The sequence below is a fragment of the Oryx dammah genome, unplaced genomic scaffold (genome assembly GCF_014754425.2).
Source record: "Oryx dammah isolate SB20612 unplaced genomic scaffold, SCBI_Odam_1.1 HiC_scaffold_25, whole genome shotgun sequence".
NCBI lineage: Eukaryota > Metazoa > Chordata > Mammalia > Artiodactyla > Bovidae > Oryx > Oryx dammah.
The window spans coordinates 97,481,887-97,499,529 of NW_024070209.1; the positions used below are offsets into that span (position 1 = coordinate 97,481,887).

The following is a 17,643-nucleotide window of genomic DNA, read 5'->3' on the forward strand; positions in this document are numbered from 1 at the left end:
ATCCCTGGTCAGAGAACTAGATCCCACATGCCGCAACTAAGAGTTCGAGGGCCGCGACTAAGATCCAGTGGAGTCAAATAAATTTTAAAAAGGAAAAAAATAACACACACACAGGACTGTGTATCCACTCGCCCACCCCGCTTCCCCTGCTAATGTGGCTTAGAATGGGCTGAACTGGAATGTAAAGATGACGGCGCCAAACCCAAAGAGGACACCATTGAGAGCCCCAGGCTGCGGGTTCCCAAACTGAGCGGCCCGCTCCACCTGCAAAGGGGCAGAAAGGGACGGAGCCTGAGGGAAGGAGGGAGCTCGGGCGGGTCTGGCTAGTGTGGGGTGAGGGACTGCAGGGCCACTGTCTTCCTGCCTCTCCGAGAACTGTTTCTGTAATTGAACTTGAACTTGAGAAAAGCGTCTGAGGTTAGAAAAACAGTGAAAGTGTCAGTCGTTCAGTTGTGTCCACCTCTGTGACCCCATGGACTACGGCCCACCAGGTTCCTCTGTCCATGGGATTTCCCAGGCAAGAATACTGGAGTGGGTAGCCATTCCCTTCTCCAGGGGATCTTCCCAACCCAGGGATCGAACGTGGGTCTCCTACATTGCAGGCAGATACCTTACCGTGTCTGAGCCACCAGGGAAGCCCGGTGAAGTTAGAAGGGCTGGTCAAAAGCCTGAAGGATTTGAATGCCCACCTACCCGATTCAAGGCCTGGGCCAACATTCGTCCTCCTGGCAGGACTGGGCAGCCCCTTGTAAGGGACAAAGATGGCCCCGAACCTCCCTCGCCTGGGGTTTTAGGGTTTGAGTCCACGCTGCCAGGGACAGGTAATTACAGACACTGGGTTTACAGGGGTGTTTCGTTTTTAGCTTTAAGATATACAATTAGATGTCCAAACCCCAGAGAGGCAGGGCGAGGCCTCTCCACCCACCACAGCCTGCCAGTGGCCCTCGCAGTGACAGAATTCAGCTATTTCTGGGCTGTCCTGAAATAGAGCAGAGCACCCTACCAGGCTGGTGTCTCCCTCGGAGCTCCCCTGGCCCCAGATCCTGACCAGGGCCTCTCTTATGTACCCACAAAGCCTCCCTTGTGAGCGCCGGCTCGGTGCCAGGCCTGCATGGGCAGGGGGTACACACAACCAGAGCAGACGTCCTCAGGAGCCCCTGGCTCAGTGGGGAGACACACTTACACAAAAGTCAAGTGAAAGTCACTCAGTCATGTCCGACTCTTTGTGACTCCATGGACTACAGAGTCCATGGAATTCTCCAGGCCAGAATACTGGAGTGGGTAGACTTTCCCTTCTCCAGGGGATCTTCCCAACCAACCCAGGTCTCCTGCACTGCAGATTCTTTACTAGTTGAGCGACAAGGAAAGCCCAATTACACAAAAAGTGACTTGACAACTGTTGCCAGCATCCTAGGAAGGGAAGGGGCTGCAAGTGAGCTGAAGAGACTGGGGGCCTGACTGGGTCGGGGGCAGTGACCCCACACCTGGGACTTCAATGCTGTGGCTGGCTGGACAAAGACGCAAGGAGACAGGCCAGGTGGTGGGAAGAGCCCAGGACCACCTGGAAGGAAGGAGGCCGGGGTTGGGGGGGTGGCAGGAACAGGCAGGTGAGGGCGAGGTACATGAGTGACCCAGAGGCCTGTCACCAGGAGCCAGGACCGCATCTATGAAAGGGTGATCCCGCCCACCACGTGGGGCTGTATGGCGACCCACTGGGCCATGTCCAGCTCCTTTCTCCTCTGCTCAGCCCAAGGAGGAATACAAAGAGTTCTGCCAATCTGGGATGCACGGGTGTGGTGACTATGTCATCCTAGCATCTGTCCCACCGTGTATCAGGGACCGAGAGAAAGGCAGCCGACCACCTTTGCGGCCCCACACAGATGGGGGCACAGGGCATCTCTCGGCCAGCACTGCCTCCCCGGAACTCAGGACAAGAGCTGTACAGAGCAGGACTCTTGTTGAGAACGTCTTCCTGCCTCCAGGCTCATCTTTAATCAGCAGTAAAACCCAGCCCTCTTATTGAGGCTGTTCTACAGGACACATGTTTTGTATACACAGGCATCATCTTCTACCACAGTCCTAGGAGGTATGTACCAGCACTGGTCCCATTTTACAGATGAAGAAACTGAGGTCCAGGGAGGGGCAGAACAAGCCCAACCAAGGTGGGACAGAATAGGGTCAGAGGCTGACCCATGGCCACCCCTTCACTTCTTCCCCGTGTTGTTGCCCCTCAAAAGCAGGAAGGAAAGTGGACACCTGGGTGGAGCAAATGCTTCTTCCCAGGCTCCCAGCAACTGAAAGGCCGGGAAGCGAGCCACCATCCTTAGCCTTTCATATGGAGAAATCTGGGGCTCCCAGCAAGAGCCCTCTCCCCCCAGAGTCGGGGTTCCGTGGCTCCCCAAGGGCGGTTCACTGGCACATCCCTAGCTCCTGGCCCAGACCAGCCTCACTGCCCAGAAAATGTTAAGATCTCAGAGCTTTAGCACCGCCCCCAGACTCCATCAAGCAGCTGACAAGGGGTGAGTACCATGGGGGCTACCTCCTGGCCTCAGGCTGGCTACAGCCCACAGGCTGTCGCACCTACAGGGTCCTTGCAGATAGGGACCAAAGCGGGGCCATCTGGGCTGAAGGCGCAGCACAGACCGCAACAGTCTCAGAGCAGGAAAGTTGAGAGGGTCTCAGTCGGGGGGCGGGGGGCCATAAAAGGGCTCCAGCCTGACCCAACCTCAGTCCCTCACCTTCCCAGGCTGGTTGCAAGCATTTGTCTGTCTTGTGCCCAGCAGAGAGCCAAGCAGCTCAACCATGGTCACAGTCTAGGAGTGGGGGTGCCGGGGCCTGGGAGGACAGAGCTTCTTAGACTCCAAACAACATTGAAAAACCTTTGGTTTGTCACAAACCAAGATTCCCGGGCCCTGCCGGAACTAGACTCTGTCACGGCAGGGTTTCTCCACTTCAGCACTCCAGACATTTGAAGCCATTCTGGGCTTTTTTTTGGGGGGGTGTCCTGTGCATCACAGGACACTTAGTGGCATCCTACCACGAGCACAAGTCCAGCTGTGACAACCAAATATGTCCCCAGATACTGTCAACTGTTTGGGGGCAAAGACATCCCTGGTTGAGAACCACTGCTGCAGACCCTGGACTGGACTTTTTGAAAAGCTCCCAGGTTAATTCTGAGGCAGGAGTTGGGCACGCGGCTAAGAGTGAGCACAGAGTGGGACCCCAGGGACTTTCGGCCCCTCCCTTTCTGCCCCTAGGACGAGAGATAAGCAGAGCAAGGCTCCATTACGTGAATCCCTCCCCCCCACCTCCACCCCAGGCAGTCACCGCATCCCGCCTGCACCTCCCAGCCACTCAGGCTCTGTGATCTCCCATCCTTGGGTGGTTTCGAGTGGTCGTAGTGATGCAATCAAGGTTCCCGGCTGATGAAGCCCAGCCCGGGGCCAGGAGAGGCGAGAGTCTCATAAGGAAACGATTTAAATCGACAACATCTGCCTGTGCTTCCCTGAAGAGCATAGAGTCCAGCCGCCTGGGGAGGGGCCCACCCCAGGGAGCAAACGAGGCGGCCGTCCAGGGGCTGCAGGGCGGTGGAGCCTCCATTCCAGTGACGTGGCCCACGCGGCGGCCAGGCAGCATCTGGCTCCTGCCAGGAATTCAGGGCCTCGTGCGGGGGGAAGCAGCTGGTTGTGGTTCTGACACGGCCAGCCCCTCCTCCTGGGATGCAACGAGGCAGCAAGAAGTTCCTAGAAGTCGGGCCACTCTGGCGCGGTGAGAAAGCATTAGGGTCAGGAGGAAGGATTCTGCAGGCGGACGCCCCTGGCCTCGAATCCTGCCGCTCACCAGCCTGGAAACCTTGAGCTGGATCAAAAAAACCCTAGGTGGAGACTTCCCTGGTGGTCCCGTGGTCAAGAATCCGCCTTGCAAAGCAGGGGATGTGGGTTCGATCCCTGATCTGGGAACTAAGATCTCACATGCAGTGGAGCAACTAAACCCAAACACCGAAACAAAAGATCCCACATGACCCAGCGTGCACGCGTGTGTGCGTGCTCAGTCATGTCTGATTCTTTGCCACCCCTGGACTGGAGTTCACCAGGCTCCTCAGTTCATGGGATTTTCCAGGCAAGAACACTGCTGTTGGGTTGCCATTTCCCACTCCAGGAGGATCTTCCTGCCCAGGGAGCACACCCACGTCCCCTGCGTCTTCTGCGCTGGCAGGACGGTCTACACCATCGAGCCACCTGGGAAGCCTACGTGACCTGACACAACCAAATAATTAAATCAGTTCATAGGACAAAGTGGGCGGGTGCTGGCTTCTCCATTTACAGACACAGGCGCGCTGCCTCCCAGCTTTGCCCTCCAGACTTGCCCATACCCAGAGGCAGGCTCTGCAGGCAGCTCAGCAGCTCCCAGGTGAACGTGCGGGGATTCGATTCTCAGCAGACGCAACAGGCCACTCCCTCTTGCTCTTAGAGCCCAAGAGGACAGCAGGCTGTTGGAAGGGATCCAAAGTAAACTTGCTGGCTTTGACCCAGGAATGGTCCAAACCCAGGCACCTGGGTGAAGGTGCCCCCCCACTAAGTGTGGCCCAGCTCAGCTCGTTTCCAGGGTACTCTGCCTTGTGCCAGGGGCTGCTCAAGCATGAACCCTCTGCAGGCACAACCACCACCCACTTCACAGATGAGCAAACGTACACTCAGGGAGTCCACAGATCACTCAAGAGGTGAGGGATGAACTGCACCCCCAAGCGCTACCTCAGGAGCCTACCCCTATCCCCTGCCATGCAGGATGGCTGGGAAAATGCTCCCAGACAGAAGAGCTGCTCTCGGGAGCATCGTCAATGTTCCTGTGCTTTGCGGGCTGACCCTTCACAAGTCTCAATACTAGAGAAGAGGCAGTCTTGAGACCAGTCTTACCCTAAAAGAGGCGTGGTCACACGAGGTCAGAGTGCATGGTCGGTGGGGCATGACCCTGGGCCAAACCTATCAAGCAAGACCTGCTGGTGTTGGTGACCAAAGCTCATCAACCCAGGGTGGAAGGGAGAGTGGGGAAGTGTTCCTGGAGGAGTTCATGTCAGCTTCCTGCCTACTTATCGGGCGCGGAACTGACAGCTCTCCCTGCCTGACCTCCTGGAGTTCACACCCCAAGCCCGGGAGGTAGGAACCATTGTCCCCACATCACATGCAGAGAAACTGAGATTCAAGGCACAGAAGCCACCTACCCCAGGTGTGGTTGGGAGATCTGGTCTGAACCCACAGCTGTCTGATCTCAGAATCTCAAAACAGGCCCCGGCCCTAGAAATTCAAAGCAAGAATCCACAGCTGGGCTAGAGTAGCAACTTTCCCTCCCCTCAGAACCCTCAACTATAAAAAAACAGAGCTAAAGGGTCAGCTTATTTAACTTATATGGAGAGTACATCATGAGAAACGCTGGGCTGGAAGAAGCACAAGCTGGAATCAAGATTGCTGAGAGAAATGTCAATAACCTCAGATATGCAGATGACACTACCCTTATGGCAGAAAGTGAAGAGGAACTAAAAAGCCTCTTGATGAAAGTGAAAGAGGAGAGTGAAAAAGTTGGCTTAAAGCTCAACATTCAGAAAATGAAGATCATGGCATCCAGTCCCATCACTTCATGGCAAATAGATGGGGAACAGTGGAAACAGTGTCAGACTTTATTTTGGGAGGCTCCAAAATCACTGCAAATGGTGATTGCAGCCATGAAATTAAAAGATGCTTACTCCTTGGAAGGAAAGTTATGACCAACCTAGATAGCATATTCAAAAGTAGAGACATTATTTTGCCAACAAAGGTCCGTCTAGTCAAGGCTATGGTTTTTCCAGTGGTCATGTATGGATGTGAGAGTTGGACTGTGAAGAAAGCTGAGCACTGAAGAACTGATGCTTTTGAAGTGTGGTGTTGGAGAAGACTCTTGAGAGTCCCTTGGACTGCAAGGAGATCCAACCAGTCCATCCTAAAGGAGATCAGTCCTGGGTGTTCATTGGAAGGACTAATGCTGAAGATGAAACTCCAATACTTTGGCCACCTCATGTGAAGAGTTGACTCATTGGAAAAGACCCTAATGCTGGGAAGGGTTGGGGACAAGAGGAGAAGGGAACGACAGAGGATGAGATGGCTGGATGGCATTACCGACTCGGAGATGAGTTTGACTGAACTCCAGGAGTTGGTGATGGACAGGGAGGCCTGGCGTGCTGTGATTCATGGGGTTGAAAAGAGTCGGACATGACTGAGCGACTGAACTGAACTGAACTGAACTGAAAGAGTCAGCTATGTGTGGGCGGGGGGGTGGGGGGGTGGAGGTTCCCTTCCTGAGCCCCTGAGATCCCCAGCAGGACCATTCACAAGACAAGCCTGAAGGAGGCAGACAGACTGGGGCCCAAGGCCAGGATCTGGCCCCCCACTGGACACGTGACCTCTCTGGACCTCAGTCACTGCCCTGTCTCATGGGTTCGCTAAGACGCTGAATGAGAGAGCAGGGTCTGGCGCATACCAGAGTTCACAAACACACAAAGGGGGACATGTCTGTTACCGTCAGAAGCAACTGAGACAGATGGTCCAGCAGGAAGACCAGGCGTGCAGGGCCCCTGATGGAGGCCCTGCTTCCCCACCCCAGGATATGTATGGAGCAGGATATTTCCCCAGACCTTGAACCTGGCTCAGACACCCTGGGAGGTGGACTGGCAGGTAGCCCAGGCATGCTCAGGCCGCTCCTGGCTGACTCATACCTGGGTGGAGACTGAGTCACCCACGGAAGGGAAGAAAGAGGAGGGAGGAATCCCCAACTCTGGAGTCCAGTTCCGTGAAGAGCTAGACTCGAGTGAATCACAGGGATGTCCCTGTCCTCTGAGCCTCTACCCAGCCCCAGAGCCTTTCCTGGAAGCACCCTCCTCACAACTACTGCAGACACATTACTTCCCCTTCTGGGTCTACATATGGTGAAAATGGAAGGACTTCCCTGGTAGTCCCAGCGGTCAAGACCCTACACTTCCGGCGCAGGGGACACAGGTCCAACTCCTGCTCGGGGAGCTAAGATCCCACACGCTGCACACTGTGACCAAAGGAAAAAGGAAAAAACGGAAGGAAGCTTCTACATCCCAGAGTGCAGGCACTCACTGATGCTTCTCACGTCCTAAGGACGGGACCTGGCACAGGGAGGCACTCAGTAGGTCTCTGATGACTACATCAGTGACGTCCACAGTCCGGCTCCCAATAAGGAGCCCTAGACCCTTCCTGCGCTGAGATTTCCACCTCCAGGAAAGCGGCCTCCAGCTGTGGTCAGGACATGCGCTCTAGCTTTCGGTGGTCATCGAGGGGTGAGAGGTCATCACCACCTCTGGATCTGCCCCCAGGTGGCCCCACTGCTCCTGGTCCCTGGGTCAGGCCTTCTCTTGCGTTCAGGGGCAATACCCAGTCAAAGGCCCACCCCCAGAGAAGACAGGGGTCAGGGCCAGAGCGGGTGGGAGTGGCTGATGCGGCCCCTCCCACCCCATGCCCAGCACTTCCTGGAGAGCTGATGTATCCAGTGGTCCTCCCCTGACTCAGGGGCACCAGGTCAGGGACCATGGCTGTCTCTGCCACTGCTGGGCCCAGTGCCCAGGGCAGGAGCCTGGCTCTAATCGCAAATGTTTGCTGAAGGGGGTGAAGCACAGGAAGAGAGAAAGAAACAATTAAGGGGAGAGAGGGAGCAAGGTGAACCCTTCCTTCCTGCTCCCACCCCTGGATCCCCTCCAATAACGGCCCTGGACTGACATCCACCACTGCCAGCCTTTCCAGGGCCCTGACTCGGTGCCGGGGTTTCTGCCGGGTACCTAATGGGGACAGGGGAGGGTGGGTGACCCACTTAATCCAAGCGCCAGGAAGGAGCTCATCACCCCCACTTCACAGAAGAGGAAACCAAGGCTCAGAGAGATCCGGTGGTCTGGCAGCCTTGGGAGCCCACCCTCCATCTGAACCGCCAAGGCCCACACCCAGCCGACCCTGCCAGGGTTTGCAAGAGGCGGAAGGAAAAATCCCCAGTCAGAGAAGACTGTTGGCAGCTGCCAGGAGGAGTTATGGCTCATAACTGATGCTTATCAGGCTCGGGCAGGGATGGTTCAGGCCGCTCAGCCAGAAAGACCCTGGAAAGACCAGAGGATTCCCCCCTTTCCCCCCGGCCCGCGAGGCTCACAGGTGCCCGGCCTGATCAAAAGGGTGGGCATGTCCAGGCCGTTTCTCAACACAGACATGTGCACACGCCAGGGCACGGCTGGCGGGCTCTCACAGCAATCCTGCGTAACCAGCCACCTAAGAGGCAGGACCTCACAGGTCCCAGAAGTCCCCTCCAGACATGATCGCCCCTACACAACCCAAGCCAGCATCATCCTGACTCCTATCAGGATGGGTGGTTTTAATCAGAATGCTTTTGAACTTTATATAACCAGCCCGGCACAGCACGCTCTTGGGTCTGGCTTCCTTCCCTCAGTGTTGTTTGCCGCACTATCCTTGTTGTGAGTGGCAACGGCTGCTGCGTGGCCGGCTGGGAGTTTGGTGTTTAATCATTCCATGATGACAGAGGTGGGAAACTGCTCCTATCAGCTGATGGCGCCTCCCCTCCTGCCACCTGGAGTCCCAAGCGGTCAAGCCCATGGCTGCCCCTGGGGGTTCTAAAATACAGCTCTGATTCACGTCTTTCCATGGCCCCTTGCCCATGGCTCCCCAAACTCCCAAGCCCAGCATCTGCCTGGGGCGGGGCACAGCGGGGGGCAGGGCAGTAACCCCAGGAGGCAGCACAGGCCCCCCCACACACACCCAGAAGGTGCTCAGGAACTTGTCCTAGGGGACTGGGGGTGGGGGCACTCTCACAGAGGAAGTGGTGGGAGGTAAGGGCGGCTTTGCGTGCGAGAAGGATCCAGACTTCTGCCTTCCCCAGCGGCCTTCCAGGCGCCAGGCGTGCATCGCCATCCCTCTTGGCAGGTTTAGTCTGGTTTCAGCTCTCCCGTGCCTGGCCCTGTGCTGGACAGGTAAGCCCTGATCTAGGAAGCCCTCCTCCCCCCTTCCTGAGCACCCCCTGCCCTGATGGATGGAGGAGGAAGCCCAGACCGAGCAGAGAAGGCTGTCGGCTGTGGTTACAGAGTCAGGGAGTAGTTGCCAAGGTCCAAGGGCAGATGCCGGGGCAGGGACGAGCGTCCACCTCCTCCCCACCCCGCTAGGAGCAGCCCCTGTCTCCACACCCAACACAACCCACCGGTGCCCCCAGCTGCCTCTCAATCGCAGCCTCTGAGCCCCAAGGCAGTGCCCAGCTGCCCAGTAGGCAGTGAGGGCTGCTCCTGACACATGCTGATACCCCTGGCACCAGGGTGGGGAGGGCCTGGGCTCAGGCAGCTGGCGGTGACTGGCACTTGGTCCATCACCATCAGCGCCCACGCTGGTTCAGGGCCAAGGGAGAAATGTCCCAGGCCCACACCAGTGCCTGCCCTTGGCACAAGGCCCCAGGACTACGATGCAACAGAGGCCACGCCAAGTCTGGGGCTGGAGCTAAGAGGCATGGCCCTCCGGGGTGCACAAGGCCAAAAGGGGGGCCAGGGAAGGCCTCGCAGGGGACGGGGCTCTTGGGCTGAGCAGGAGTTCGGCCACGTAAAGCGGGGAAACAGAGTCTGAGGACAGGGCAGCTGCAGAAGCAAACAGCTAGAGGAGTCAGGCAGGGTGAAGCCAGGCCCCCTGGGGGCCTCCCACCCTCCCAGGGACCTTGGCACCGCCCCCCGCTGCCCTGGCCCTGGCAGAGTCTGCCCTCTATCTCAGGCGGGGAGCAATCTTCTGTCTCCCAGCGAGGGTCCCACAGCTGACTGTGCGGAAGGACCCCTCCCTCCTTCTGCACTTCCTGTGTAGAAGCCCCCACACCCCCATAGCCCAGCCCAACCCAAGGGAGCACTTCAGCTCTCCCCGGCTTGGAGCCAAGCCCCCCAAGACAGAGCAGGTTCAAGCCAGCAAAGGCAATAAAGTGCAGAAACCCCACAATGGGGACCCTGAGTTCCAGCGTGAGGCCTAGCTTCTTAGACACTCGGGAGCTCACCTGCTCCCAGCCCTCCAGAAGGAACTTCTCCCCACACCACCCCTAGAATCCTGAGACAGAGACAGCACCCCAGTCAGACCTGGCCCCTAGGGCAGTTCCCCCGCCAGGGGGACAACTGAAGGTGGCTCCATCCAGCCCACCACCTTGACTCAGCTGGGGACGAGCTGGGCCTCTGATGGGCATTATCTCACCGCGTCCTCCCAAGAACACTGCAGGCAGGCCCCAGCAGCTCCTGAGGCTGGGGGCTGAGGCCCGTGCCCAAGGTCGAACGGGCGACAAGAAGCAGAGGAAGACGGGTATGTCCTCCCCAGGCCTGTGTGCGGGGGGGACAAGCCTCCAGCCTGACCAAACAGGCAGTGCGTCCTCCAGCAGGGCTCCTTCCTCCCAACTGTGGGCTGGCCACTCCCCACTGACATCTGGGCAGATGAGGGGGCAGATGGTTCCAGGCCTGCATCTGACTGTCTATTCCAAGCCTGGGCACCAAAAGCAGCTCAGAGCAGAGGCTGAGGGTTTGCAACGACCGCCCCAAGCAGACACCAAGGCCAGGCCATGGGCTGGGTGACTTTAGGCCTCACCAAGGCCACCAACGGCACGGTGTGCGACCTCATGGAGAGCCGGAAGGCCTGGGGGTGGGGGGGACAGCCCTGGGGTCACAGAGCACACTGAGGCCCTGGGGGCAGGTCTGGTGTCCCCAGAACCCCCAGCACTTGCGAGGCCAGGTGGATAATGAAGAGTGAAAGCCCTTGTCCGCGGCCCACATCACTTCCAGGTCTCGTTCTAAGTGAATCTGACGTCTCTCCCCCGCTCAGACTTTCCAGCGCTGTGGGATGAGATGAGGATAAATCTATATTGGTTGCCATGGGTTATATACTGCTCATTTCAGCAGCAGGGTCACCAGCCTGCACAAACCGAGTCCCCAAGCTCCCAGGATCCATGGGCAGATACGCCAGCAGCCCAGGCAGGGCTTCCAGAACGCAAGTCAGAACTTCCAAGCACTGAGCAAGCAGAGTTTAAAGCCTCTCCAGGCCCTCAGACGCACGGTGTGGATGCTGCTGCGAATCCCGAGCCAGAGAGGTTCCCAGAACTGAGCTCAACGTGAGGAACAGGCCTCGGGGAACAGCCCTGGCTCCACGGGGCCCAATCACCTCAGGCCAGGGCTCTGCCACTGCCAGGCTGGCAGGAAGGCATGTGGCCGGGGTTGCCAGGGTGGCACCTGCCAATGGTGCGGCCAGCTGGCAGCAGGGGCCAGGCTCCAGGAGCAGACACCAAGGCCAGGCAACAGGCTGGCCGGCTTCAGGCCTCACCAAGCGCACCAGCCGCAGTCTGACCCCAAGGGAGCCCACAACTGGCCTGATGCCACGACCTGGCTGCCAGCAAGACATCTTGCTACCAGTGCCCACCTCCTCAGGCCCCAGCTTGCCCACGGAAGGCCTCCCACAGAGGCCCTGGGGACCAGGCAGATCACCACCAGGGATCCAAGGGCGTGAGGAGGGGTCAGGAGGAGCCCAGAGCAGGCAGCCCACAGAAGAGGCAGCTTGGGCCAGATGCTGCCATGTGACCCTGTCACCAGATGCACTGATTTTAAAGATTTTTTTTTCCTTTTTATGCTGTCAAAATCTGTTAGACCCCTGTATAGGGCAACAAAACTTTAGCATAAGCTCCACGAGGGCAAGGACCATGTCCAGCCTGGGGTGGGTGCCCAGTCAACGTCTGTCAAGGAGACAGATGACCAAACAGAAAGGCTTCCCGAGCTGGTCCTGGGAGGACCCTTCCCAGGTGTGCCTGGCTGCAAAGTCTCTGTGAGGCCCCCAGACGCACTGCCCCTGACTCCCCGCCATGAGGAGCCCCCTGGGAGCCAGGCTCTCTGCTCCTGGTCACCTCTGGAAGCCCGGGTCCAAGAGGGTGCTCAGTAAACGTGGAGTAGGGACCTGGGCCTGCCGGCCTCCTCCTCTGCCCTCCCCACCCGGTCTGTGAAAGGAAGTGGTGGCCCCGCCTACCTCGGGGTCCCATTGCTCCCCCACATCCCTGTCCCCTCAGGCCCAAGACACAGAACCGTGAGTCCATCTCCAGACCAAGATGTGTGGGAGAGCCGCCGTGTGGGCCAGCAGGTTCGAGAGGTGTCTGTGGCCTTTTCCAAGGAGGGAGGGCGAGGCCCCGCCAAGCCCGAGGTGTGTGTGTAAAAGACTTGGCTTCCCCAGGCCCACAGCCTCCAGCTGCAGAGCTGACCTGTCCGAGGCTCTTCTTCAGACCCTTCCAAATCCCAAGCAACCCTCAGAGGGCTCCCATCCTGGCCTGCTCACGGCCAGGCCCACGGAAGGAAGGCAGTGTCCATCTTGTGAGCAGGCGTGCCCCCTTTCAAAAGGTTGCCCCAGTGAAAACCCCACTGAAGAAATCATTGAAAACTGAAAGCAGTCACAGAAGAAAGCACAGGGTGAGAGCCTGCCCAAGTCACGTGTCTGTTTCTAGACAGCCTGGCACGAGGTCCAGAGCAGGAAGAGCCCCTGGTCTCTCCCTGGCCCAGCCTGCCCCTTCATGCAAGAGGGGCTCTGAGGCACCCGGGGCAGAGGTCAGGGCCAACCAGAGCTGTGCCGTGAGCTCCTCCTACAAGTTGACCCTGAACGGGTGACTGCTCTGCCCCCAGCCTCAGTTTCCCCATCCACTGGCCCAGGAGGCTCGCTTTGCCTGTCCCCTCCGCAGAGGCCTTGCTGTCCGGTAGATCCGCGCCTCACTCTCGTTCCCTCCCACCCCCAGCCACGTGCACAGGGCAGGCCGCAGGCCCAGTGCCAGCCGGGCGCAGAGACCTCTCAGGATGTTTGGGATTCCTCTGGCCTGAAAGACAGATTGGCTCAAGGCTGGAAGCCTGTGCCTGGCCTGCCCTGGGAAGACCACAACCTGGCCCAGGGCTTCCCGGCTCACAAGACTTGGCTGGGACACGTCCCTCCTGGGACCCCTGGGGAAGCCTCCCAGATGCCATTCGGATACATCTGCTTAGAAGGCCTCTGGGCAGAGACTTTGGCAAATGCCACTGTGCCCCAGTGCCAGCCCGCGCCTGGCACTGAGTTCACAGCAACAATGTCGGCCCCAGCCCCACCTGCGGCCCCGAGGCCCCTTTTCCTCAGATCTCACCGGATCGAGCCCAGTGCCTCAAAGCGATCCCAATCTGGATTTCCCTGTTGCACCCAGCCCACGGGAAAGAACCTCCTTCCAAGGTCTGGGGACATCCCACGGGCCTGCAGCTGCTTCTGGCCCTCAGTCACCAAGTCTAAGTCGCAGCTCTGCCAGTCCCCTGCTAGGTGATGCGGGTCTACCACTTTAGGTCTCCTGACCCCAATTTCCTCATGAGCTCAGGGGTGGGGTTTAAGGACTCAGCAGATCACACATTCTAGGTGTTTAGCGAGTCCCTGACGTCTCACAGAGCGCAATCGAAGGCAGCTTAAACCCTAATGATAAAATGGTTATTTTTGCAATTGCATTTCTAGCCAGGTGACCCCTCCGGATGGCCGAGAGGATGAACAGACACTCCGTGTGCAGGAACACTCGGCGTGGCACCCGGCACGCAGCACAGAACCTGGTAATCGTGAGGATCACGGTTCGTAAGGAGGCCTCAGAGAGGTGAGGCTGGCAAAACAGTGCGACGAGCCACCTGTTCTACCTGCTCAAACTGGGTCAGGCTGGAGCTGTGTACCCAGCTGTTGCCATGGCACCCAACACACAGGGAAACACGCTAAGCTAGGGGGGTGGTTGCTGCAGGAGTGGGGCCTCGGGCCTGCTTCGCTCAGACACCTCCCATGCTGCCACTACCCCCGCTGTCTGGACCACATCGGGGATCCCCGAGGCTGGGGCAGTATGCCGATCACCTAAGCAGGTCTCATACCAATGACCCTACCCCAACTCCAAACAACGGGGCTTTGGCCCTCTGGGTGAGGTGGGGGGGCCCTGTGAGGAGGGGCTCCCAGGCTGCAGACCAAGTGGAAGGGGAGTGGATGGGGTAAGAACCTAGGAACCCTCATCTCCTGGAAAAACACCAAAGCACCTCTAAGCAGCCTCGGGTCCCAACATGTCTGTTCCCTCCAGCCACACTTGCCCAGCAGCAAACAGGTATCCAGAGCCCACTTCGTGCCTAGCTGTGTGGGGTTCAGTGCCAGCTCTTCCCTCCTCATCCCACTCAGCTTTCACCCAGGGTGAGGGTTGGCAACGGCTGTCGAGGCTCAGCCGGGTTTAGGGAACCCATGGCCCGTGGCCAAGAGGGAAGAAGAGGAGAGAGAGGAGAAATCCAGATGCTGTGGGCTGAGATCTGGAACTTTTCAGACTTTCCCGCATGAGGGGGCAGGTTTAGGGCAATGGAAAGGCTGACAGGTAGGGTGGCAGGGGCCCCAGGGCCTGGGAAGCCCAGCTGAGACTTTAGCCTGGGGCTGAATACTGACTCCTCAGTAGAATCCAAGACCCTGCCCCCAACCCTCAGCTCAGATGATAGCCCCCCCACTGCTGACTCCAGCTGGTACCCCCAAGATCTAGGAGGGGCCTGAGGCCTGGACCCCTCTACCATAGTAACCGCAGCGGCTGCAACGAGTTGCCTGGCCAGACGTGGTACATTCATTATCCTTTCCCCATCACAACTGTAGTAGTGGGTATGGCCTCCCATTTCACAGAAAAAGAAACTTAAGGCGCAAAGGTAGAACACGGTAGTGGCTAAAAGCACATCCTGAGTTTGAATCTGGCCCCTGCTGCCATAATGCAGGCAAATTACTCCTTCTCTGAGCCTCGGTTTCCACCTCTATAAAATGGGAATAATCTTACAGGGCACCCCCCCACCCCCGCCCACCAACCTCCACTCCGCTCCATGGCATAATCAAGGGGTTAAGTGAGAGGTACTAGTAAAACAGGGTGCAAAGGACCAATAACTTAACTTGCTGGTTCCTGGAATCAGAAAGGTTAGGTAACTTGCCCTAGATCACCCAGCCAGTGAGGGGCCGACACCCCAGGCCCTAGCTCTGATCATAGCCCTTTACCAGAAAGGTTGGGCTACTCTGTGTGTGGCCGGCGGGATCACAGGCTCCCACCCCCACAGCAAAGGGCAGCCCTTGTCTGAATTCCTCAGATAAGCAGCTCCCAGCCCAAGCGAGCGAGCCCAAGTGCACAGAGAAGGCACGCTCCACCCTGTTCCACACCGGAGATTCCTAAATCTGGGTTAGGCTATAGGCCTCCTCTCTCTCCTCCCAGTGGAACATTGGACCACCAGATTCATCCAATAGGTCTCCAAACAGGCCGAGTTTAGTCAACAACTGCCTCCTGTGGGGTCCCTGGCAGACAACTTACTTCCTCTTTCTGGGGCCTCAGTTTCTCCACCTCTAACAGGCAACCCCATCTCACAACTTTGAGGCAGCCCCAGCTAACTGGGCTCACAAGGAGGCCTGAGGAGCCAAGGGGCACCCCAGCGAGGGGGCAGCCCAGCCAATGAATCACAGGCCCTAGGTCAGGCCCTGGACCGCGTTCTCTCTCTCTGCTGAAACTTCTCCACAACTGGGACTGAGAGACCAGTACTGGGCCCAGAAAGTGGCCGAGCTGAGACTCCAACTCCCATCTGTCACACTCCAGGACGATGTGACCCAGGGAGGGGCGCGGTGCTGGGCAGTGGGCGCAGCTTGGGAACTCAGGCCGCTCTCAGCAACGAGCTGGGCGGCTGGGACTGCAGGATGGGGAAGAACACAAAACTAAGCTTGACTGAGCCTTTCACCGAGGGCAACAGCCTCCGCGACAAGGGCATTTGCAATGCAAAGCAGCCCAGCTCCGGCCAGAAGAGGACGGTCACTCGGAGGGGGCTGGGCGGGTCAAAATCCAGCCCCCACCTTCCAGCCAGACCCGGAGTGCCCGGGAGCTGGACCTTCCCGGGCGTCAGGGAGTGCCAGGGAACCTGTGGCTGGCAAGGGCTCTAGATCATATGACAGCCTGAGCAGCCAGCTGGGTGCAAGATGCCCTGAAATGCTCTCCTCCTCTCAGCCCTTCAAGGCCAAACTCCGCTGGGCTCTGCCTGCAAGTCTGCAGGATGGGCCTACTGTGGGCTGTGTGTGTGCAAGGCCTCGAGAAGGGGCTGAAAGAACAGACACCCGCCCCAGGTATCCATCTGGTCACCAGCAGGTGGGTGCCCCGCACCCTGCCAGCTTCCCTCAGGCCCAGACCTCCCAGATCACTCAGTCCTGCCTTGTGCAAACCTGCCCCAGACACGCATAATCTCCAGGACTCCTCTGGGCCCCAAGGGGCACTTCCACACCTGCCAAGTGGCTAGAATTCGCTCCTCAAACCCCGCTTTGCACCCCTCTTTGCGCCCACCCCGCACGCAGGCAAGACTGCCCGAGCTCCTACCTGGACGACAAGCTGACAAAGTCCCCGCCATCCAGCAGCCGGACCTTGCAGAAGAGAACCCCATTCACGAAAGGGACTGCAGTCAGCTCCTCCAGGGTGAAAGTGGTTTGGAATTTGAATTTCTTCTTCTTCATCAAGAAAGCCATGAGCGAGTTCCCTGAGTCTGAAGCCCCGAAGGCCAAAAAAAAAAAAAAGCGGGGGGAGCCAGAAATCCCCAGGATTCTTTTTCCTACCACCACACCCCCTCCTCAAAACACCAGAGCCGGATCCCGCCCAGATGGTGGCTGAGGCAGCAGAGCGGATGGGGAGCTGAGTCCGGAAGCCCCGAGTCCGAACGACCAGTCCAGTTCGCAGGCCGGCAGCCTTCACCCTCAGGGAGCTGGGGCTTGGACGGGTTCCGAGTGGCCGGGGGCTTCACCGGCCATGTAAACATTGGGGCATGGTCCAGGAGTCAAGGGCAGGGGTGGCGGGCGGCGCGCGAGCGGCCGTGCTGGCGGACAGCATCCCGAGAGCCGCGGTACCCGGAGAGCTCACGCCGCGCGACCAGGCGCGGCGGGCGGACCGGTGAGACTGAAGGCGACCGGCGGCCCGGTTGAGGGCCGAGGGCGGCCCCGCCCCCGCCCCGCTAGCGGCCGAGGGTGGCGCCCACGCCGCGCCCACGCCCCCGCACCTGGGTGCCAGGCAGCGGCGCAGGTGAGTCCGGGGAGGCCGAGGGCACCCCCAGGGGGCGGTCGAGAGCGCTGCGGGGGGCGGGGGGGCCCCCTCTCTCCGGGAGGTGCTTCGGGGAGCTCCGGGCCGGGAACGTCCGGCCACGGTCCCCTCCCGGCGGGCAGCCGGCCGGGCTCCAGGCAGCAGGGGCGCCGCCTCCTCTTTGGTCCTGGATCCCGCGCCGCGGTCCCTGGCGGAGCTGAGGCGCCCTTCCGGCCGGCCGGTGGCGCCCGCCTCACCCGCCGCCTCTGGCCCGCACCCCGCGAACAGGAGCGCTGCCGCCCGCGCTCCCGACGCCGCCTCCAGAGCCTGACGCTGCGCGGGGCCGCTGGGAGAATGCCGAGACCCCCGCGCGGCCGCCCGCGGAGCCTCCGCCGAGCGCGGGAGGGGCGGGGCGCCGGCGGCTCAGACCGCCCACGATTGGGCCGCCCGGTGGGGCGGCTGCGGGGCGTGAATGGCGGATGGCGGCGTAGGGCGGGACTCGCGGGAGGCCGAGGCACATCGTGGCGC

The 17,643-nt window shown here is 59.3% G+C and overlaps 1 protein-coding gene across 2 annotated transcripts in view; it reads right to left on the bottom strand.

Moving 5' to 3' along the window:
* The window catches only part of FAM102A (family with sequence similarity 102 member A), a 35,813-nt gene extending 18,748 nt beyond the window's left edge, over window positions 1-17,065 (bottom strand). For both annotated transcript variants that reach the window (XM_040225204.1, XM_040225203.1), the window contains exon 1: window positions 16,426-17,065. In XM_040225204.1, coding sequence (XP_040081138.1) covers window positions 16,426-16,571 — 146 coding nt within the window. In that variant the 5' untranslated portion in view covers window positions 16,572-17,065. The remainder of the gene's footprint in view (window positions 1-16,425) is intronic.
* Window positions 17,066-17,643: the final 578 nt, after the last annotated feature.